The sequence below is a fragment of the Sebastes umbrosus genome, unplaced genomic scaffold (genome assembly GCF_015220745.1).
Source record: "Sebastes umbrosus isolate fSebUmb1 unplaced genomic scaffold, fSebUmb1.pri scaffold_113_arrow_ctg1, whole genome shotgun sequence".
NCBI classification, from domain to species: domain Eukaryota; kingdom Metazoa; phylum Chordata; class Actinopteri; order Perciformes; family Sebastidae; genus Sebastes; species Sebastes umbrosus.
The window spans coordinates 17,501-40,374 of record NW_023618448.1 but is presented as its reverse complement, the minus strand read 5'-3'; the positions used below and the strand labels follow the sequence as shown (position 1 = coordinate 40,374).

Here is a 22,874-nt window from a genome sequence, read left to right as displayed (position 1 = left end):
GTCTACGTACACTAAGTAAACTATGTCTACGTACACTAAGTAAACTACGTCTACGTACACACTATGTAAACTACGTCTACATACACACTATGTAAACTATGTCTACGTACACAACGTACACTACGTAAACACTATGTAAACTACGCTGTACACTACGTAGAGACTATTGTCTACATGTCTCTCTGTTTGTCTTCATCCTCTTCATGTCTCTGTGTCTTCAGGTGAACCTGAAAGGTGAAAGTACGTCCCAGGTGGTTCAGGACGACCAGGTCAAAGGACAACTGAAGGTATGATGATGATGATGGTGGTGATGTTGATGATGAAGATGACGATGGTGATGATGATGATGATGATGGTGGTGGTGATGATGACGATGATGATGACGGTGGTGATGATGATGATGATGATGATGATGATGACGACGACGACGACGACGGTGGTGGTGGTGATGATGATGATGATGGTGGTGATGTTGATGATGAAGATGACGGTGGTGATGATGATGACGGTGGTGATGATGATGATGATGACGGTGGTGATGATGAGACCTGAATATGTTAATGAGACAGGTGTGTTTGTCCTCCAGGTGGGCTCCACGGTGGAGGTGAAGACTAACGAGGGTTTATCCAGCGAGGCCGTCATCAGTAAGCTGTCGGACGCCAGCCTCTACACCGTGGGTGAGTCTCTGTTCCAGCCTGCTGATTGGTCCACACTAGAGCAGGAGTCACGGTTCGGTGCAATCGGGATCCGGTGGAGCGACGCCGAAACGCTGTCCTCCTCTCGTAGACAACTCTATTGGGCGTGTCAGTCAGTCAGTCATACGGTCTCAAACGCCAATTCGCTGTAAAAAGTCAACCAGAAACAGGAAGAGGATAGCACTTTGGTTTACACGGATAGCAGTCTGTCGGTAGCAGTCTGTCGGTAGCTGTCTGTCGGTTACTGTCTATCGGTTACTGTCTATCGGTTACTGTCTATCGGTAGCAGTCTGTCGGTTACTGTCTATCGGTTACTGTCTATCGGTTACTGTCTATCGGTAGCAGTCTGTCGATTACTGTCTATCGGTTACTGTCTATCGGTTACTGTCTATCGGTTACTGTCTATCGGTTACTGTCTATCGGTTACTGTCTATCGGTAGCAGTCTGTCGGTTACTGTCTATCGGTTACTGTCTATCGGTTACTGTCTATCGGTAGCAGTCTGTCGGTTACTGTCTATCGGTTACTGTCTATCGGTTACTGTCTATCGGTAGCAGTCTGTCGATTACTGTCTATCGGTTACTGTCTGTCGGTTACTGTCTGTCGGTTACTGTCTGTCGGTAACTGTCTGTCGGTTACTGTCTGTCGGTTACTGTCTATCGGTTACTGTCTATCGGTTACTGTCTATCGGTAGCAGTCTGTCGGTTACTGTCTATCGGTTACTGTCTATCGGTAGCAGTCTGTCGATTACTGTCTATCGGTTACTGTCTGTCGGTTACTGTCTGTCGGTTACTGTCTGTCGGTAGCAGTCTGTCGGTTACTGTCTGTCGGTTACTGTCTGTCGGTTACTGTCTATCGGTAGCAGTCTGTCGGTTACTGTCTGTCGATTACTGTCTGTCGGTTACTGTCTGTCGGTTACTGTCTATCGGTAGCAGTCTGTCGGTTACTGTCCGTCGGTAACTGTCCGTCGGTAACTGTCTGTCGGTAGCGCTCTTCCGGTAGCACTCTGCCGGTAGCGCTCTGCCGGTAGCGACTGCCAGAGGAGAGGAGAGACCTGTCCGTCACTCACTGCAGTCAGTCAGCAGCTCTTCAGCCCCACCCCCTCTCTCTGATTGGCTGACTGGAGCGACCACAGAGTTCACAGGTCAAAGGTCAGATAACTGAAGTGTGTGTGTGTGTGTGTTTCAGTGTTTGATGACGGAGATGAGAAGACTCTTCGTCGTACGTCTCTGTGTCTGAAGGGAGAGAGACATTTTGCAGAGAGTGAGGTGAGTCTGACAGACAGAGGAACCACTTCTCAGGTTGGTATACCTCCACCAGAGAACATCTAACACCGTCTCCTCATTGTCTCCCAGACGTTGGACCAGCTGCCGCTCACCAACCCGGAGCATTTCGGTACTCCGGTCATCGGCAAGAAGTCCAACCGCGGCGGGCGGCGTTCATCACAGGCTGTGTGAGTCTCCGTCCTTTAAACTTTCTCTATAAACTACATGTGATTAAACCACAGATACGAAGCCTGGAGGCAAACAATGTGTATCCATGAGTTTTAGTAATCTAATTACTTGAGTTACTGAAGGAATCGTCTCAGTCCTACTTTATATTTACATACAACAGATAGAGAAATAAACTGGGAAACACAAGTAGTTAACTGGTGTTTGGTGGATTATTTCTCTGTTGTTCCAATGCTAATGGTGATGCTAATGGTCATTGTATTGTACATGGTTGGAAAGCCTGTTTATTGACCTTCACAATGAGGTCACACTTGTAAGGATCATGTGGGATGAGCAGCTGATGATGATGTGGGGAGCGCCCAAGAAACATGTTCCAAAATGCTCTGCCGATGGTAAACAGTGTTAGTAATGAAGCTGCTACCTGGAACCAGATCACGACCACTTCCTGTTTACTGTAAACTGTAATACTGATTCTCTACCTGTCTGTCTGTCTGTCTGTCTCACTCTCTCACTTTCTCGCACTCTCACTCTCACATTCTCTCACTCTCAAACTCTCACTCTCTCACTTTCTCGCACTCACACTCTCACTCTCACATTCTCTCACTCTCAAACTCTCACTCTCTCTCTCACATTCTCTCCCTCTCTCACTTTCTCCCTCTCTCTCTCACTCACTCTCACTCTCACTCTCTCACTCTCACTCACTCTCTCAAACTCTCACTCTCACTCACTCACTCACTCTCTCAAACTCTCTCTCTCACTTACTCTCTAACTCTCACTCTCGCTCTCTCTCACTTACTCTCACACTCTCTCTCTCTCAAACTCTCACTCTCTCTCACTCTCTCTCTCTCTCTCACTTACTCACTCTCTCTCACTCTCACTCTCTCACTTACTCTCAAACTCTCTCACTCACTCTCTCTCTCTCACTTACTCTGTCACTCTCACTATCTCTCTCTCTCACTTACGCTCACTCTCTCTCTCACTCACTCTCTCAAACTCTCTCTCACACTTACTCTCTAACTCTCACTCTCTCTCAAACTCTCTCTCTCTCTCTCACTTACTCACTCTCTCACTCTCTAACTCTCTCACTCTCTCTCTCACTTACTCTCTAACTCTCTAACTCTCACTCTCTCTCTCTCTCTCTCACTTACTCTCACACTCTCTCTCTCAAACTCTCACTCTCTCTCTCTCTCTCACATTCTCTCCCTCTCTCACTTTCTCACTCACACTCACTCACTCTCACTCTCACTCACTCTCTCAAACTCTCACTCTCTCTCTCTCACTTACTCTCTAACTCTCACTCTCGCTCTCTCTCACTTACTCTCACACTCTCTCTCTCTCTCTCTCTCTCTCAAACTCTCACTCTCTCTCTCTCTCTCACTCTCTCTCTCTCTCACTTACTCACTCTCTCTCTCACTCTCTAACTCTCTCACTCTCACTCTCTCACTTACTCTCACACTCTCTCTCTCAAACTCTCACTCTCTCTCTCTCTCACATTCTCTCCCTCTCTCACTTTCTCACTCTCTCACTCACACTCACTCACTCTCACTCTCACTCACTCTCTCAAACTCTCACTCTCTCTCTCACTTACTCTCTAACTCTAACTCTCACTCTCGCTCTCTCTCACTTACTCTCACACTCTCTCTCTCTCTCTCAAACTCTCACTCTCTCTCTCTCTCTCACTCTCTCTCTCTCTCACTTACTCACTCTCTCTCTCACTCTCTAACTCTCTCACTCTCACTCTCTCACTTACTCTCAAACTCTCTCACTCACTCTCTCTCTCTGACTTACTCTCTCACTCTCACTACCTCTCTCTCACTCTCTCTCTCACTCTCTCAAACTCTCTCTCTCACTTACTCTCTAACTCTCTAACTCTCACTCTCTCTATCTCTCTCAAACTCTCACTCTCTCTCTCTCTCACTCTCTAACTCTCTCACTCTCACTCTCTCACTTACTCTCTCACTCACTCTCTCTCTCACTTACTCTCTCACTCTCACTACCTCTCTCTCACTCTCTCTCTCACTCTCTCAAACTCTCTCTCACACTTACTCTCTAACTCTCACTCTCTCTCTCTCTCTCTCTCTCAAACTCTCACTCTCTCTCTCTCTCTCTCTCACTTACTCACTCTCTCTCTCTCTCTCACTTACTCTCTAACTCTCTAACTCTCACTCTCTCACTTACTCTCACACTCTCTCTCAAACTCTCTCACTTACTCACTCTCACTCTCTCACTCTCACTCACTCTCTCTCTCTCACTTACTCTCTAACTCTTACTCTCTTTCTCAAACTCTCACTCTCTCTCTCTCACTTACTCTCTCACTCTCTAACTCTAACTCTCACTCTCTCTCTCTCAAACTCTCACTCTCTCTCTCTCTATCACTCTCTCTCTCTCACTCTCTAACTCTCTCTCACTTACTCTCAAACTCTCTCACTCACTCTCTCTCTCTCACTCTCTAACTCTCACTCTCTCTCTCTCTCTCTCTCAAACTCTCCCTCTCTCTCCCTCTCTCACTTTCTCACTCTCTCACTCACACTCACTCACTCACTCTCACTCTCACTCACTCTCTCAAACTCTCACTCTCTCTCTCACTTACTCTCTAACTCTAACTCTCACTCTCGCTCTCTCTCACTTACTCTCACACTCTCTCTCTCTCTCAAACTCTCACTCTCTCTCTCACTCTCTCTCTCTCACTTACTCACTCTCACTCTCTCACTTACTCTCAAACTCTCTCACTCACTCTCTCTCTCTCTCACTTACTCTCTAACTCTCACTCTCGCTCTCTCTCACTTACTCTCACACTCTCTCTCTCTCTCTCTCTCTCTCAAACTCTCACTCTCTCTCTCTCTCACTCTCTCTCTCTCTCTCACTTACTCTCTCACTCTCTCTCTCTCAAACTCTCTCACTCTCACTCTCACTCTGTGTCTCTCAGGGCTGATGAGGAGAAGGAGTCTTCTTCCAGTGAGGATGAGGAGGAGGACAAGAGGAGGCTGAACGATGAGCTGCTGGGAAAGATCTGCAGCATAGAGAGTGAAGAGGAGAGCAGCAGCTGGTACCTGGCTCTGGTAAACACCCCGCCACTCACACACTCACCCTGTCCGTCCCTCAGAGACCGTCCCAGAGGACACACAAGGAGTAGAAACATGTCTCACTAATCAACCCCGTCCCTCAGAGACCGTCCCAGAGGACACAGAAGGAGTAGAAACATGTCTCACTAATCAACCCCGTCCCTCAGAGACCGTCTCAGAGGACACACAAGGAGTAGAAACATGTCTCACTAATCAACCCCGTCCCTCAGAGACCGTCCCAGAGGACACAGAAGGAGTAGAAACATGTCTCACTAATCAACCCCGTCCCTCAGAGACCGTCTCAGAGGACACACAAGGAGTAGAAACATGTCTCACTAATCAACCCCGTCCCTCAGAGACCGTCCCAGAGGACACAGAAGGAGTAGAAACATGTCTCACTAATCAACCACGTCCCTCAGAGACCGTCCCAGAGGACACACAAGGAGTAGAAACATGTCTCACTAATCAACCCCGTCCCTCAGAGACCGTCCCAGAGGACACAGAAGGAGTAGAAACATGTCTCACTAATCAGCCCGTCCCTCAGAGACCCGTCCCTCAGAGACCGTCCCAGAGGACACAGAAGGAGTAGGAACATGTCTCACTAATCAACCCCGTCCCTCAGAGACGGTCCCAGAGGTCTGATGTCTCCCTCCCTCCCTCCCTCAGGTGGTGTCTCCCAGCTGTAACGATGAAGTCGTGGTGAAGAAGGACCAGTGTCTGGTCAGAGCCTTCAGCGACTCCAAGTTGTGAGTTTCTTCTTCTTCTTCTTCTTCTTCTTCTTCTTCTTCTTATTGATCGTTGATCACGAACTGATCAGCTGAGTCTCACCTCCTTCCTGTTTCCTGTTGTCCTGCAGCTACACGGTGGCGAGGAGACATGTTCACACCTTCAGCTCCATTGGCTCCACCAGGTCTGAGTTCTCCAGCAGGAGAGGTGAGGCACTACGACTCCCACAATGCACCAGGGCACTAGACTCAACTGTCACAGCTCAACGGTCACTCTCCTTCTGTGTTTTAATTTCCTCCTTCAACGTTTACCTCATGCTGCTCCTCCTCTCTCCCCCCTTGTCTTCCTCCTCTCCCTCTCTCCATCCTCTCCCTCTCTCTCCTCCTCTCTCCCCCTTGTCCTCCTCCTCTCTCCCCCCCTTGTCCTCCTCCTCTCCCTCTCTCCATCCTCTCTCCTCCTCTCTCCCCCCTTGTCTTCCTCCTCTCCCTCTCTCCATCCTCTCTCCCTCTCTCTCCTCCTCTCTCCCCCTTGTCCTCCTCCTCTCTCCCCCCCTTGTCCTCCTCCTCTCCCTCTCTCCATCCTCTCTCCCTCTCTCCTCCTCTCTCCCCCTTGTCTTCCTCCTCTCCCTCTCTCCATCCTCTCTCCCTCTCTCTCCTCCTCTCTCCCCCTTGTCCTCCTCCTCTCTCCCCCCTTGTCCTCCTCCTCTCCCTCTCTCCATCCTCTCTCTCTCTCTCCTCCTCTCTCCCCCCTTGTCTTCCTCCTCTCCCTCTCTCCATCCTCTCTCCCTCTCTCTCCTCCTCTCTCCCCCTTGTCCTCCTCCTCTCTCCCCCCTTGTCCTCCTCCTCTCCCTCTCTCCATCCTCTCTCTCTCTCTCCTCCTCCCTCTCTCCTCCTCTCCCTCTCTACTGCCTCCCTCTCTCCCTCTCTCTCTCCCTCTCTACTGCCTCCCTCCCTCCCTCCTCTCTCCCTCTCTCCTCCTCTCCCTCCCTCCTCCCTCCTCCCTCCGCTCTCCCTCTCTCCTCCTCTCCCTCTCTACCGCCTCCCTCCCTCCTCTCTCCCTCCCTCCCTCCTCCTCCTCTCCCTCCCTCCTCTCTCCTCCCTCCCTCCTCCTCCTCTCTCTCTCTCCTCTCTCCCTCCCTCCTCCTCCTCTCTCTCTCTCCTCCTTTCCCTCCCTCCCTCCTCCTCGTCTCACTCTCTCCCTCTCTCCCTCCCACCCTTCCTCCTCTCTCCCTCTCTCCTCCTCCCTCCTTCCCTCCTCCCTCCCTACCTCGTCTCTCCTCTCTCTTCCCCTTCCTCTTCCTCTCTCTCTCCTCCTCTCCTCCTCCTGCTCTCTCTCTCCTCCTCTTTCTTTCCTCTCTCCTCTTTCCCTACCTCCTCCCTCTCTCCCTTACTCTCTCCTCTCTCTCCATCCTCCTCTCCTCCTCCTCCTCCTCTCTCCTCCTCCTCTTTCTCTCCTCTTCTCCCTTACTCTCTCCTCTCTCCCTCCTCCTCCTCTCCTCCTCCTCCTCTTTCTCTCCTCCTCTTCTCCCTTACTCTCTCCTCTCTCCCTCCTCCTTCTCTCCTCCTCCTCCTCTCTCCTCCTCTTTCTCTCCTCTTCTCCCTTACTCTCTCCTCCTCTCCTCCTCCTCCTCCTCTCTCCTCCTCCTCTTTCTCTCCTCCTCTTCTCCCTTACTCTCTCCTCTCTCCCTCCTCTCCTCCTCCTCCTCTCTCCTCTCTCCCTCCTCCTTCTCTCCTACTCTCTCCTCCTCTTTCTCTCCTCTTCTCCCTTACTCTCTCCTCCTCCTCTTTCTCTCCTCCTCTCCTCCTCCTCTCTCCTCCTCCTCTTTCTCTCCTCCTCTTCTCCCTTACTCTCTCCTCTCTCCCTCCTCTCCTCCTCCTCCTCCTCCTCTCTCCTCCTCCTCCTGCTCCTCCCCCAGGTTTTGAGGCGGCCCAGGACTTCCTGAGGACCGGGGAGGTCCCAGATGTGTGGAAGATGGACATGAGTCAGATCCTGGACTCGTCCTCCAGTGACGATGAGGACGACGAAGAGGAGAAGGGGAGCGATGCTGACGAGGAGGACGAAGAGGAGAAGAAGAAGAAGAAGAAGTACATAAAGGAGGAGCCGGAGGAAGAGCTGGACCCGGAGGAGAGAGACCACTTCCTGCAGCAGCTCTACAAGTTCATGGAGGACCGAGGTGAGACGGATATAAACCCAGACACCGACAACAGATATATCACTAATGGATTACTATCAGTAGCAGTTGGTCCCAGCAGCAGAGCTACGCTGACGCCGCTACTGGCTACTAGCACTACTAGCTACTAGCACTACTAGTTACTAGCGCTACTAGCTACTAGCACTACTAGCTACTAGCACTACTAGTTACTGGCACTACTAGCTACTAGCACTACTAGCTACTAGCTACTAGCACTACTAGCTACTAGCACTACTAGTTACTGGCACTACTAGCTACTAGCACTACTAGTTACTAGCGCTACTAGCTACTAGCACTACTAGCACTACTAGCTACTAGCTACTAGCACTACTAGCTACTAGCACTACTAGTTACTGGCACTACTAGCTACTAGCACTACTAGCACTACTAGCTACTAGCACTACTAGTTACTAGCGCTACTAGCTACTAGCACTACTAGCTACTAGCACTACTAGTTACTGGGACTACTAGCTACTAGCACTACTAGCTACTAGCACTACTAGCTACTAGCTACTAGCACTACTAGCTTCTAGCACTACTAGTTACTGGCACTACTAGCTACTAGCACTACTAGCTACTAGCTACTAGCTACTAGCACTACTAGCTACTAGCACTACTAGCTACTAGCACTACTAGCTACTAGCACTACTAGCTACTAGCTACTAGCACTACTAGCTACTAGCACTACTAGCTACTAGCTACTAGCACTACTAGCTACTAGCTACTAGCACTACTAGCTACTAGCACTACTAGTTACTGGCACTACTAGCTACTAGCACCACTAGCTACTAGCTACTAGCACTACTAGCTACTAGCTACTAGCACTACTAGCTACTGGCACTACTAGCTACTAGCTACTAGCTACTGGCTACTAGCACTACTAGCATTACTAGATACTAGCTACTAGTATGGGGGTCAGAGGACACTAACATGGTCTAAGGGGGTCAGAGGACACTAACATGGTCTATGGGGGTCAGAGGACACTAACATGGTCTATGAGGGTCAGAGGACACTAACATGGTCTATGGGGGTCAGAGGACACTAACATGGTCTATGGGGGTCAGAGGACACTAACATGGTCTATGAGGGTCAGAGGACACTAACATGGTCTATGGGGGTCAGAGGACACTAACATGGTCTATGAGGGTCAGAGGACACTAACATGGTCTAAGGGGGTCAGAGGACACTAACATGGTCTATGAGGGTCAGAGGACACTAACATGGTCTAAGGGGGTCAGAGGACACTAACATGGTCTATGGGGGTCAGAGGACACTAACATGGTCTGTGGGGGTCAGAGGACACTAACATGGTCTATGAGGGTCAGAGGACACTAACATGGTCTATGAGGGTCAGAGGACACTAACATGGTCTATGAGGGTCAGAGGACACTAACATGGTCTATGAGGGTCAGAGGACACTAACATGGTCTAGTTCAGGGGTTCTCAACCTTTTGCAACTGAAGGCCCACTTGTGATTGTCAAAACATTTCCGAGGACCACCTTCCCAAATAAATGAGTAAAAAACCTAACATGTTTATACAACAAATAATAAAGTGGGCTGTAGATATGTGTTATGATGATATGTGTTATGTAGATATGTGTTATGATAATATGTGTTATGATGATATGTGTTATGATGATATGTGTTATGATGATATGTGTTATGTAGATATGTGTTATGTAGATATGTGTTATGATGATATGTGTTATGATGATATGTGTTATGCCACTGTCAGCTGTAATGACCAAAATACATATTCTGCTTACCCTCAGTGAGACACTTGGGCTTGCCTCTGGGAGATGATGAGATGAAGTGGTGGTGGGATGGGTGAGAGGCTGACACGCAGAGTAGCATTCAAAGTTGCTTTCAGTTTGTTCCTTGCCTTTGATTTTGTGACAGTCACAATGGAAAACCCTGACTCACATAAATAGGTGGTGGTGAAAGGCAACAGAAATTTGATTGCCCGTTTTGACAGAGAGGGATATTGACTGGCAGCCAGTATCCAGAATGAAGCAAGGTCTACTTGTGTGAGCTGAAGCTTCAGGCTGCTGTCTGCTGATAGTTCCATCAGTTCATTTTCCGACACAGTGGAGAGAGCTATGTCTTCTGAAGCAGGATCCACAGAGAAAGGGTCCAAAATCCAAAGGTTTCCATCTCGTGCATCTTCTGGGAAGTAGTCTGTAAACTTTCCTGACAACTGAGTCAAATGCTGGGTTATAACACTGGATATGTTGACATGAGGAGTGGCTTCCAAAGTTTCACTGAGGAGTGAAAACACGTCAAATCGTCCCTCCTTGACTCTTCTGTTCCACAGAATACGTTTTTTCTTGAAGCCCTCAATTTTGTCTGAAACCAAAAACACTGTGCTGTTTCTGCCTTGCATTGATATATTGAGCTGATTTAACTGGTCAGATAGATCTGATAAGTAGGCCAGTTTACCATCAGTGTAATGCTCAGCAAGAGGGGAGTGCTGCTCTTCCAGAAATGTGTGCACTTCTTCTCTCAGTTCAAAAAGGCGATTAAGCACATGTCCCCTTGAAAGCCACCTTACTTCACTGTGGTACAACAGATCTGCAAATGATCTGCATCAAGTCTTTCACACAAAGCAGCAAAACACCTTGAGTTGAGTGCATTTTTCTTAATATAGTTAACAGTTTTCACAGCCACGTTCATGACTTCATGCAGTTCTGGTGACATCTGCTTTGTAGCTAGACTTTCCCGATGTAAGAAACAGTGCGTCCACTTGGCGTCTGGCGCCCTCTCCTGGATCTGTTTGACAACACCACGATGTCTTCCCGTCATTGATGCAGCGCCGTCTGTGCAAACACCTGTACAGTATTTCCAATCAAGACCTTTTTCGGTGAAGTAATCATCAAGGCAGCGCATTACATGATCTGCCGTTGTTCTTGTTGGAAGCTCCTTGCAAAACAATAGATCCTCGTGAAGATTACTGTCCTTGCAGTATCTTACAAAAACGAACAATAAAGCGGCATTGCTAACGTCAGTCGACTCGTCCAGCTGTATGGCAAAGTATGGGCTTGCCTTTATTCCTTCCAGAAGTTGGCATTCGATGTCATCACTCATGTCAGTAGTTCTTCTGCTCACGGTGTCATTGGAGAGGGGTATTGACTGCATTTTGGTTGCAGCGGCTTCCCCCAGTAACTCTCGGCACATATCCACAGCGCTTGGCAAAATAAGCTCCTCTGCAATCGTAAAGGGTTTCTTGCTACGAGCTACACGAGCAGCAACCATGTAGCTAGCTTTCAAAGTGGCTTTTGACTGAGTTGTTAATGTTGTGATGACTTTCTGTTGTGCCTGAAGCCCGTCCCTTTTCCTTAGGAAATATTCGTTTGGCTTCTCGACACATCCTGGGTGTTTTGTGTTTAAGTGTCTCTGGAGCTTCGATGGGTTTAGCGCCTCATTTCACAAGATTTCAACACATTGTGCCTTGGGCTCAGCATCACTGCCTGCCATTACGAATCCAAATTTAATGTATTCAGGGTCATATTTCCTCACCACACGCTTCGGAGCTTTTACTGGCGCAGGGTTGTCTCCCACATCACTTTTTCGCTTTAAAAACCGATCCATTTTGTCTCACTGCATCCGAGAACGTTAGCTAGCTAACAGTGGCAAACACGTTTGTCTCTACCTGATGATGTTTGGTGTTTTTACACAAGGCCTATTGAAGGAGGTTGGGTCACACTTAATCAACGCGCCTTCGGGTACCGCACATGCGCAGTAATATCTGCTCTGCACTCGCCGAAATTGAGCCAATCGCAACGCACGACCGCAGCTCCAGTTACACTGCGCATGTGTTATACCCAATACAAGACCCGTGTCCGCCCGTGTCTCAGCCTCCTTCAATAGGCTTTGGTTTTACAGCAGCTGGCATCTTACCTCCTTTAGGTTTTACCTGCTTTAGGTTTTACCTCCTTTAGGTTTTACCTGCTTTAGGTTTTACCTGCTTTAGGTTTTACCTGCTTTAGGTTTTACCTCCTTTAGGTTTTACCTGCTTTAGGTTTTACCTGCTTTAGGTTTTACCTGCTTTAGGTTTTACCTGCTTTAGGTTTTACCTCCTTTAGGTTTTACCTGCTTTAGGTTTTACCTGCTTTAGGTTTTACCTGCTTTAGGTTTTACCTCCTTTAGGTTTTACCTGCTTTAGGTTTTACCTCCTTTAGGTTTTACCTGTTCACTTTGCTAAATAATAATAAAACAATAATCTAGTACCACTGCCTCCGCGGCCCACTAGATGGCGCTCTGCGGCACACCGGTGGGCCGCGGCCCACTGGTTGAGAATGGCTGGTCTATGGGACCATCAGAGGACACTAACATGGTCTATGGGGGTCAGAGGACACTAACATGGTCTATGGGACCATCAGAGGACACTAACATGGTTTCTGTCTGTCCATCAGGGACTCCCATCAACAAGCCTCCAGTGTTGGGTTATAAAGACCTGAACCTCTTCAAGCTCTTCAGACTGGTCTATCTCCAGGGAGGCTGCCACAAGGTGAGGACTGTCCACCTGTCTGTCTGTCCACCTGTCTGTCTCTCTACTTGAAGTCCTGTGATGTCACTTCCTGTTGTTGTTGCGTGTTGCAGATTGAGTCTGGGACCGTGTGGAAGCAGATCTACATGGATCTGGGGATCCCCGTCCTGAACTCTGCTGCGTCTTACAACGTCAAGACGGCCTACAAGAAGTAAGAGAACACACCTGGTCCACCTGGTGCACCTGGTCCTCCTGCTGGTCCACCTGATGCACCTGGTCCTGCTGGTCCTCCTGTGGTCCTGCTGGTCCTCCTGTGGTCCTGCTGGTCCTCCTGCTGGTCTCCCTGTTACCCATCAGCCCCCTGGTGTTTGTTGACCCTGTCCTCTGTGTCCTCAGGTACCTGTACGGCTTCGAGGAGTACTGCCGCTCTGCCTCCATCACCTTCAGGACCATCCATCACAACAACCCCCGCCCGCCCACCACACCGGCCAATCAGAGGCAGGCGGGGGCGGAGCTTGACAAGCCCTCTACGCCGCCGCCAGAGGAGGAGCAGGAGGAGGAGCCTGTCGATGTCAAGAGGGAGGAGGCGGAGTCAGAGAGTGAGAGCGAGAAGGAGGAGGTGAAGGAGAGACATTCGTCTCCGAGGGTGAGACCACACTTCAGACCACCTTTAATTAGCTTTATTATAATTATTAGTATTATAATTATTACTATTCTTATAATTATTATCACTATTACTATTACTATTATTACTGGTATTATTATTATTATTATTACTATTATTACTGGTATTATTATTATTATTATTATTACTATTCTTACTGGTATTGGTATTATTACTATTATTACTGGTATTATTATTATTATTATTATTATTACTGGTATTATTATTATTATTATTACTGGTATTATTATTATTACTGGTATTATTATTATTATTACTATTATTACTGGTATTATTATTACTATTACTGGTATTATTATTATATTATTACTGGTATTATTATTATTATTATATTATTACTGGTATTATTATTATTATTATTACTATTATTACCGGTATTATTATTATTACTATTACTGGTACTATTATTACTGGTATTATTATTATTATCATTACTATTATTACTGGTATTATTATCATTATTGGTATTATTATTATTATTACTATTACTGGTATTATTATATTATTACTGGTATTATTATTATTATTATTATTATTATTATTACTATTACTGGTATTATTATTATTACTATTATTACTGGTATTATTATTATTACTATTACTGATATTATTACTATTATTACTGGTATTATTATTACTATTACTGGTATTATTATTACTGGTATTATTATTATTATTATTACTGGTATTATTATAATTATTACTGGTATTATTATTATTATTATTATTATTATTATTATTATTATTAGTAGTAGTACTGGTATTATTATTATTATTATTATTATTATTACTATTATTACTGGTATTATTATTACTGGTATTATTATTACTATTATTACTGGTATTATTATTAGTAGTAGTAGTAGTAGTACTGCTATTATTATTATTATTACTATTATTACTGGTATTATTATTACTATTATTACTGGTATTATTATTACTATTATTACTGGTTTTATTATTATTATTATTACTGATATTATTATTATTATTATTATTACTGATATTATTATTACTATTATTACTATTATTATTAGTAGTAGTAGTAGTAGTACTGGTATTATTATGTAGGGGAGGAGGAGGTATGATCTGATGTACAGTGTGTCTGGTTGTAGGGGAGGAGGAGGTGTGATCTGATGTACAGTGTGTCTGGTTGTAGGGGAGGAAGAGGTGTGATCTGATGTACAGTGTGTCTGGTTGTAGGGGAGGAAGAGGTGTGATCTGAGTCAGCTGAAGGCAGAGAGAGAGTCTCCCTCTGGACCAGAGAAGGGAGGAGGAGGAGGAGGAGGAGACAGGGAGGAGCAGAGGGAGGTGAGGAGACGCAGCAACAGGAGAATGGACGACTCAGAGAGAGGCTCTGAGGAGGACGAGGAGGAGGACGAGGAAGAGGAGGATGAAGAGGAGGAGGAGGAGGGGGAGAGGAGCAGAGGAGACGGGTGAGACAGATTTCTAGTATACGAGCTACAGTACTGTTCCTTAGAGACCCGACTCAGGGCAAAGATGTCCCTCTGTGTGTGTGTGTGTGTGTGTCAGCGGCGAGGATGAGGAGGACGGCGACTCGGTGACAGGGACGAAGGTCCGGGTGAAGTACGGCCGAGGAAAGACTCAGAAGATCTACGAGGCTCACATCAAGAAGACGGATGTGGACAACGGCGAGCATTTCTACCTGGTTCACTACTACGGCTGGAACGTCAGGTGACTTCTCCTCCGTCAGGTGGTCATTTAAAGGGGCGGCGGCGTTGGAAGCGGAGTCTGTGCTCACTGCCAGCTGTATGTCTCATCCACAGGTACGATGAGTGGGTGAAGGCCGACCGCATCATCTGGCCCCTGGAGAAAGGGACGAAGACGAGGCGGAGGAAGAAGGTGAAGGTGAGCTCTGTAAGGTCATGTGACCTGGACCTGATACAGGTCATGTGATCACATGCTCACTAGTGTTCACTATTATAGCAGATCTGATACAGGTCATGTGATGACATGCTCACTATTATAGTGGATCTGATACAGGTCATCTGATGACATGTTCACTAGTGTTCACTATTATAGTGGATCTGATACAGGTCATCTGATGACATGTTCACTAGTGTTCACTATTATAGTGGATCTGATACAGGTCATCTGATGACATGTTCACTAGTGTTCACTATTATAGTGGATCCGATACAGGTCATGTGATGACATGTTCACTAGTGTTCACTATTATAGTGGATCTGATACAGGTCATCTGATGACATGTTCACTAGTGTTCACTATTATAGTGGATCCGATACAGGTCATGTGATGACATGCTCACTAGTGTTTGTTGTTGTCAGACTTTGACGCCGTCCTTCTCACTAACAGAACAAAGACGAGCCGGAGACGGAGAGGGACAAAGACGATGAGAGGTCGCCTTCGATGGCGGCGGTGAAGCCTCCGGGAGCAAAGCGAGGTCGTCCTCAGATCAGGACGACGCCCACCGGCTCTGTGGGACGCAGCGTCTCCAAGACACCCAGCGCAGAGGGACGGTCCAACGGCAAGAGCAGCAGGACGGAGACGCCGTCCAACATGGCCAATGGAGACAGTAAGAGACACTGAGCATGCTCAGACCTGGTGTGTGTGTGTGTGTGTGTGTGTGTGTGTGTGTGTGTGTGTGTGTGTGTGTGTGTGTGTGTGTGTGTGTGTGTGTGTGTGTGTGTGTGTGTGTGTGTGTGTGTGTGTGTGTGTGTGTCTGTCTCTGACGTGTCCTCCTCCATGTAGACACTCCTCGTAGGAGAACCAGGAGAACGTCGGGGATGTATGACTCTGACAGAGCGTCCAACGGTAAGGTCACTTCCTGTCATTGGTAGTTTCAGTGATTAACCAATAGTATTTAACGAATCTGCTGCTCCGTCTCTGCAGAGGATTCTGGGAACTCATCAGAGGACAGCGAATCAGAAGACCCGCCTGACAAAAAAACGTCGCCATGGCGAGGGCGGACCGAAGCCCCGCCCTGCCAGGAGGAAGAAGAGGTGAAGGAGGAGGAGACGAATGAGGTCGCCGATGTCACGAAGACTGCTAAGGACGACAACGCTGTCACCGTGGCAACAGCAGATCCGCTGCCTGTCGCCACGGCAACGGCGTGTCCCAGCATGCCTCAGGAGAAAACTGACAAATTCTTGATACAATCAGAAAAGGAGGAGGAGGAGCAGGGGGAGGAGCCAGCAGTAGAAGCCGCCATGTTGCTGGTTAACCTGGACAAGAAGACGGCATCTGTCCAAGAGACAGACAACATGTCTTCTGCACAGGAAGTGCTCGCCAAGACGTCCCCCAGCAGGACGTCTCCTCCCGCGCCCGGCAACAGGACGTCTCCTCCCGCGCCCGGCAACAGGACGTCTCCTCCCGCGCCCGGCAACAGGACGTCTCCTCCCGCGCCCGGCAACAGGACGTCTCCTCCCGCGCCCGGCAACAGGACGTCTCCTCCCGCGCCCTGCAACAGGACGTCTCCTCCCGCGCCCGGCAACAACACGTCTCCTCCCGCGCCCGGCAACAGGACGTCTCCTCCCGCGCCTTGCAACAAGACGTCTCCTCCCGCGCCCGGCAACAGGACGTCTCCTCCCGCGCCCGTCAACAGGACGTCTCCTCCCGCGCCCGTCAACAGGACGTCTCCTCCCGCGCCCGTCAACAGGACGTCTCCTCCCGCGCCCGTCAACAGGACGTCTCCTCCCGCGCCCGGCATTAAGACGTCTCCTCCCGCGCCCTGCAACAGGACGTCTCCTCCCGCGCCCGGCAACAGGACGTCTCCTCCCGCGCCCGGCAACAGGACGTCTCCTCCCGCGCCCGGCAACAGGACGTCTCCTCCCGCGCCCGGCAACAGGACGTCTCCTCCCGCGCCCGGCAACAAGACGGCTCCTCCCGCGCCCGGCAACAGGACGTCTCTTCCCGCGCCCGGCAACAAGACGGCTCCTCCCGCGCCCGGCAACAAGACGGCTCCGCCTCCGCCCGGCAACAAGACGTCTCCTCCTGCGCCCGGACACAAGACGTCTCCTCCTGCGCCCGGACACAAGACGTCTCCTGAGGCGCAAGCGTCCTCCCCTCAGCCCGCCCCTGCAGAGGAGGAGGACAGCAGGTCCACTCCTCTGTCCTCCCCCAGGGTCAAAGGTCGCAGGACCCTCCTCAGGGAGACAGGCTCTGGAGCGCCTCCCAGAATCCCCCTCTGCATCTCCCCCGCCGCTAGCCCAGCCCACATGGCGTCTCCTCCTCGCAGCGTCCTGAAGAGACAGGACGAGCCCATGGTGGTCCTCCGCTGCCTCCCCACCCAGCACCTCCCCCCGGAGTCCCCCACCGCTGACTCAGACACTGACTCCGCCACCGAGGAAGAGGAGGGGGAAGAGGGGGAGGAGGAGGGGGAGGAGGAGCAGGGGTTACCTGAGGAGAGGAGCAGCATCACGCTGAAACGTAAGGCAGCAGAGCAGCGAGCGGCCGACAAGAAGCTCCGCCCCGACAGGAGGCAGGAGGAGGTCGCCTCCCCCAAACCCTCCCCCGCCCTGTCCAAGATGGCTGCTGGAGCTTCACCTAAAACCCCCCCCGTCCCGTCCAAGATGGCTGCCGGCGCTTCACCCAAAAGCCTGTCCTCACCTCTCCGGAGGGGGGAGTCAGAGAGGAGGAGCGAAGGAGTGATGAAGGCAGAGGACTGGCCCCGCCCAGTGGAGGAGATGCAGAGGGAGGTGTCGGAGGAGCGACTGATGGGCGGAGCCATGAAGGAGCTGGAGGTGCATGCTGGGACGCCCCCCCCTGCCCCGGAGGCCCCGGGCCCCTCCCCCGCCGAGGAGCTGGAGCCACAGATCGGCCCCGAGGCGCTGGTCTGCCACGAGGTGGACCTGGACGACCCGGACGAGAAGGAGAAGCCCAGCATCGCCCCCGAGCACCTCCTCCTGATGATAAGGGAGTCGCAACCGGCCCCGGCCCTGCTGCCTCACCTCCTCCACGCCTCCTTCCCCTCCCCCCACCTCCCCCAGCCTCAGCTCAGGCCCTTCCTGCCGGCCGCCGCTCTCAGCTCCGCCTCCAGCCCCGGGGAGCTCCACCCAGCCAGGAGCGCCGGCGAGGAGGAGGAGAGAGGATCAGCGAGGGGGGAAGAGGAGGGAGACTCCAGCCCCGCCTCCTCCTCCTCCACCTCCCTGCTGTCCCTGCAGGAGACCAAGGACAGAGGTGAGACCACACTGTGTATGTCTGTCTCCTCACTCCTGATTGGTTAGTTGTTGTAGAGAGTGACCTGTGTGACCTTTGACCCCTCAGGTCAGAAGAGAGTGATGGACTGTAACTTGAGCCCGACGGCCAAGAAACAGAAACGCAACCAGAAACGACTCAACACACACGGGAAGGTGGAGAAGAACGGAGCAGGTGAGAATTGTGGTGTTAGAAACATTTTATATTTGATTCGTGACAAAACGTTGCTTTCGACCAGAACACCCTCGGCGGTGTACTTGGTACCAGGACATCCTAGGCGGTGTACTTGGTACCAGGACATCCTAGGCGGTGTACTTGGTACCAGGACATCCTAGGCGGTGTACTAGGTACCAGGACATCCTAGGCGGTGTACTAGGTACCAGGACATCCTAGGCGGTGTACTTGGTACCAGGACATCCTAGGCGGTGTACTTGGTACCAGGACATCCTAGGCGGTGTACTAGGTACCAGGACACCCTAGGCGGTGTACTTGGTACTAGGACATCCTAGGCGGTGTACTAGGTACCAAGACACCCTAGGCGGTGTACTTGGTACCAGGACATCCTAGGCGGTGTACTTGGTACCAGGACACCCTAGGCGGTGTACTTGGTACCAGGACATCCTAGGCGGTGTACTAGGTACCAGGACACCCTAGGCGGTGTACTTGGTACCAGGACACCCTAGGCGGTGTACTTGGTACCAGGACACCCTAGGCGGTGTACTTGGTACCAGGACATCCTAGGCGGTGTACTAGGTACCAGGACACCCTAGGCGGTGTACTTGGTACCAGGACATCCTAGGCGGTGTACTAGGTACCAGGACACCCTAGGCGGTGTACTTGGTACCAGGACACCCTAGGCGGTGTACTTGGTACCAGGACACCCTAGGCGGTGTACTCGGTACCAGCTGTAGCGGTCGTAAAAGTAAAAACCAGGTGTGGGAGGAGTTCTGGGAGACCATGGAGAAGGACTTTAGGTTGGCCTCAAGGAAGTCTCCTCACCTCCTTGTCTCCTCCTCCTCTCTGTCCTCCTCTCTATCCTCCTCCTCCTCTCTCTCTGTCCTCCTCCTCCTCTCTCTCTGTCCTCCTCCTCTCTCTGTCCTCCTCCTCCTCTCTCTCTGTCCTCCTCCTCTCTCTGTCCTCTTCCTCCTCTCTCTCTGTCCTCCTCTCTCTGTCCTCCTCTCTGTCCTCCTCCTCTCTCTCTGTCCTCCTCTCTGTCCTCCTCTCTATCCTCCTCCTCCTCTCTCTCTGTCATCCTCCTCTCTCTGTCCTCCTCCTCCTCTCTCTCTGTCCTCCTCCTCTCTCTGTCCTCCTACTCTCTCTGTCCTCCTCCTCTCTGTCCTCCTCTCTATGTCCTCCTCCAGGTCACAGCAGTGACAGTGAGGACCAGTCTCGCCTGTCTCTGTCTCAGAAGTCCCAGAAGTCTCGGTGTCCTGGTCTCTCGTCTCCGTCGTCTCACAGTAAAGATAAACACAACTTCTCCCCTCAGAGGACGTACAAGTGGACCTTCCAGCTCGGTAACGCACTGATGATTATTATTATTATTATTATTATTATTATTATTAATAATATTATTATTAATTAATTAATATATGAACCCACCCCCCCCCAGACGAGCTGGACAGCATGTCCAGCACGGACAGGATCTCCTTCCTGCAGGAGAAGCTGCAGGAGATCAGGAAGTACTACATGACCCTGAAGTCAGAGGTGGCGTCCATCGACCGGCGGAGGAAGAGACTAAAGAAGAAGGAGAGAGAAGGTAAGAGACGCAGGGCATGCTGGGAGACACAGTCCACCGTAGGCGGTGTACTTGATACCTGGACACCCTATGCGGTGTACTCGGTACCAGGACATCCTAGGCGGTGTACTCGGTACCAGGACATCCTAGGCGGTGTACTCGGTACCAGGACATCCTAGGCGGTGTACTCGGTACCAGGACATCCTAGGCGGTGTACTCGGTACCAGGACATCCTAGGCGGTGTACTTGGTACCAGGACATCCTAGGAGGTGTACTTGGTACCTGGACACCCTATGCGGTGTACTCGGTACCAGGACATCCTAGGCGGTGTACTTGGTACCAGGACATCCTAGGCGGTGTACTTGGTACCTGGACACCTGATGCGGTGTACTCGGTACCAGGACATCCTAGGCGGTGTACTCGGTACCAGGACATCCTAGGCGGTGTACTAGGTACCAGGACATCCTAGGCGGTGTACTTGGTACCAGGACATCCTAGGCGGTGTACTTGGTACCAGGACATCCTAGGCGGTGTACTTGGTACCTGGACACCCTATGCGGTGTACTCGGTACCAGGACATCCTAGGCGGTGTACTCGGTACCAGGACATCCTAGGCGGTGTACTCGGTACCTGGACACCCTAGGCGGTGTACTCGGTACCAGGACACCCTAGGCGGTGTACTCGGTACCTGGACACCCTATGCGGTGTACTTGGTACCAGGACATCCTAGGCGGTGTACTCGGTACCAGGACACCCTTTACGGTGTACTCGGTACCAGGACATCCTAGGCGGTGTACTCGGTACCAGGACACCCTTTACGGTGTACTCGGTACCAGGACACCCTATGCGGTGTACTCGGTACCAGGACACCCTAGGCGGTGTACTCGGTACCAGGACACCCTTTACGGTGTACTCGGTACCAGGACATCCTAGGCGGTGTACTCGGTACCAGGACACCCTTTACGGTGTACTCGGTACCAGGACACCCTATGCGGTGTACTCGGTACCAGGACACCCTAGGCGGTGTACTCGGTACCAGGACACCCTATGCGGTGCACTCGGTACCAGGACACCCTAGGCGGTGTACTTGTTTGTCCGTATCCTGTCAGTAATTATTTATCTTTACTGTCTCTCTCAGTGTCCAACACGACAGCGTCCACCTCGTCGGGCTCCTCGGACACCGGTATGAGTCCGTCCTCGGCGTCGCCCACTCAGAACACCGTCGCCGTGGAGTGCAGGTGATGACACGCCCACCCAGGCCCCGCCCACCACCACACCGTCAGCCCCGCCCCCCTCCCAACTACAGACTAAAAAAAAACCTCCCTCCGGGTCAGAGGGGGGGGGGAGACGACCACCTGACCTCAGACCTTAGCCCCGCCCCCTCACCTGTGGACTGACTTCCTGTTGGAGGAGAGAAACATCAGCCGTCTGTTCAGCCGCCACAGAACACTCTCCTTCCTTCCTTCCTTCCTTCCTCCCTCCCTCTGATGCGTCCTCAGTGCTTCTGCTCAGCGTCTCCTATTTTTCAAAATAAAGTGACATGTTATTTTTTGGGGGCTGAGGGGTCAAAGGTCGCTGGTTTCATTTCCTGAAGCAGCTCGTTACTTTTCATTAACTCTCTTTTTTTTTTTTAAGTAAACAGAAAAAGATTTAAAAAACAAAAGTTTCCTGACTTCCTGTTGTGATGTTTTTATATGAAATCAAAGCTTTTATTTTGGTAAAAAAACAAACAAACAAACAAAAAGAATCTAAAGTTTCTGACGTCACATCCGAGAACGAGAGAACATGAAATATTATGTTAGATATTAACTTTTGTTTTTGTTGTAAAATAATAAAAAATGAATCTTATTTATTTAGTTAGTGGATGTATGGAAGATCATTACTGCCGGGAAAATAAACAGAAATTAAATTGAGGAACTAATTAAAAACAGTCCCAGTGTATCATTTCATTTATCAATAAAATATATTATTACGTTTTATTTCAAACTTAATTTTGCAATTTAATTTAGTAAAGTCAAATTATGATTTAATTTTTAATAAAAGTCAAAATAATAAGTTACGTCATAATTTGGAGATACAATTTAAATTAAATTGATTTAATCTCATAATAATGTCTCAGAATTTAGATTTAATATTTAAAATCTCAGTGTTGACTCAAAGTTAATTAATAACCGAAACTGACTTTATTCGTAAAATTTTGATAAAAGTCAATTTTAACTTAATATTGAATTAGTAAATTCAGATTATGACTTAAAATTATAACTGAACATTATTTTAATTTGAATTAATTTAGATTTGTTTCTGATGATTTAGTTAAATTAGTAGCTTTGATCTTCCGTACATCCAGAGCAGACCTCGCCTCTCTTCTTCCTCCCTGACTCTTTTTCTTCTGTGGTGTCCTGACAGACGGCTGCTTCCTGGACGTTTGTAAATAAAAGTAAAGAGTGAAACCACTTCCTGTATCGGAGACGTCGTCTGACGGCCTGTAAAGAGGATTTATAATATTTTTTAAGAGAAGCTTGTTTCTACGGTTCTTTAATCAACTTCCTCCGACGACAACGTTGTTTTTTCTACGTGGCGTTTTGTTAGAGAGCGACCCTGTACACACACACACACACACACACACACACACACACACACACACACACACACACACACACACACAC

At 49.5% G+C, this 22,874-nt stretch overlaps 1 protein-coding gene across 1 annotated transcript in view; it reads left to right on the top strand.

The window, feature by feature from the left end:
- Window positions 1–22,874, top strand: part of arid4a (AT rich interactive domain 4A (RBP1-like)) — a 38,422-nt gene that overhangs the window by 15,343 nt on the left and 205 nt on the right. The window contains exons 4-26 of the mRNA XM_037762922.1: window positions 222–287; window positions 587–677; window positions 1,882–1,961; window positions 2,049–2,146; window positions 5,071–5,203; window positions 5,873–5,952; window positions 6,063–6,139; window positions 7,848–8,105; window positions 12,537–12,631; window positions 12,724–12,821; window positions 13,007–13,256; window positions 14,499–14,731; window positions 14,829–14,990; window positions 15,083–15,164; window positions 15,633–15,852; window positions 16,029–16,091; window positions 16,170–17,625; window positions 17,656–17,794; window positions 17,840–18,455; window positions 18,543–18,647; window positions 19,835–19,987; window positions 20,083–20,229; window positions 21,347–22,874. The exon at window positions 21,347–22,874 is cut by the window's right edge and continues 205 nt beyond it. Of these exons, the coding sequence (XP_037618850.1) occupies window positions 222–287; window positions 587–677; window positions 1,882–1,961; window positions 2,049–2,146; window positions 5,071–5,203; window positions 5,873–5,952; window positions 6,063–6,139; window positions 7,848–8,105; window positions 12,537–12,631; window positions 12,724–12,821; window positions 13,007–13,256; window positions 14,499–14,731; window positions 14,829–14,990; window positions 15,083–15,164; window positions 15,633–15,852; window positions 16,029–16,091; window positions 16,170–17,625; window positions 17,656–17,794; window positions 17,840–18,455; window positions 18,543–18,647; window positions 19,835–19,987; window positions 20,083–20,229; window positions 21,347–21,450 (4,806 nt within the window). The 3' untranslated portion in view covers window positions 21,451–22,874. The remainder of the gene's footprint in view (window positions 1–221; window positions 288–586; window positions 678–1,881; window positions 1,962–2,048; window positions 2,147–5,070; window positions 5,204–5,872; window positions 5,953–6,062; window positions 6,140–7,847; window positions 8,106–12,536; window positions 12,632–12,723; window positions 12,822–13,006; window positions 13,257–14,498; window positions 14,732–14,828; window positions 14,991–15,082; window positions 15,165–15,632; window positions 15,853–16,028; window positions 16,092–16,169; window positions 17,626–17,655; window positions 17,795–17,839; window positions 18,456–18,542; window positions 18,648–19,834; window positions 19,988–20,082; window positions 20,230–21,346) is intronic.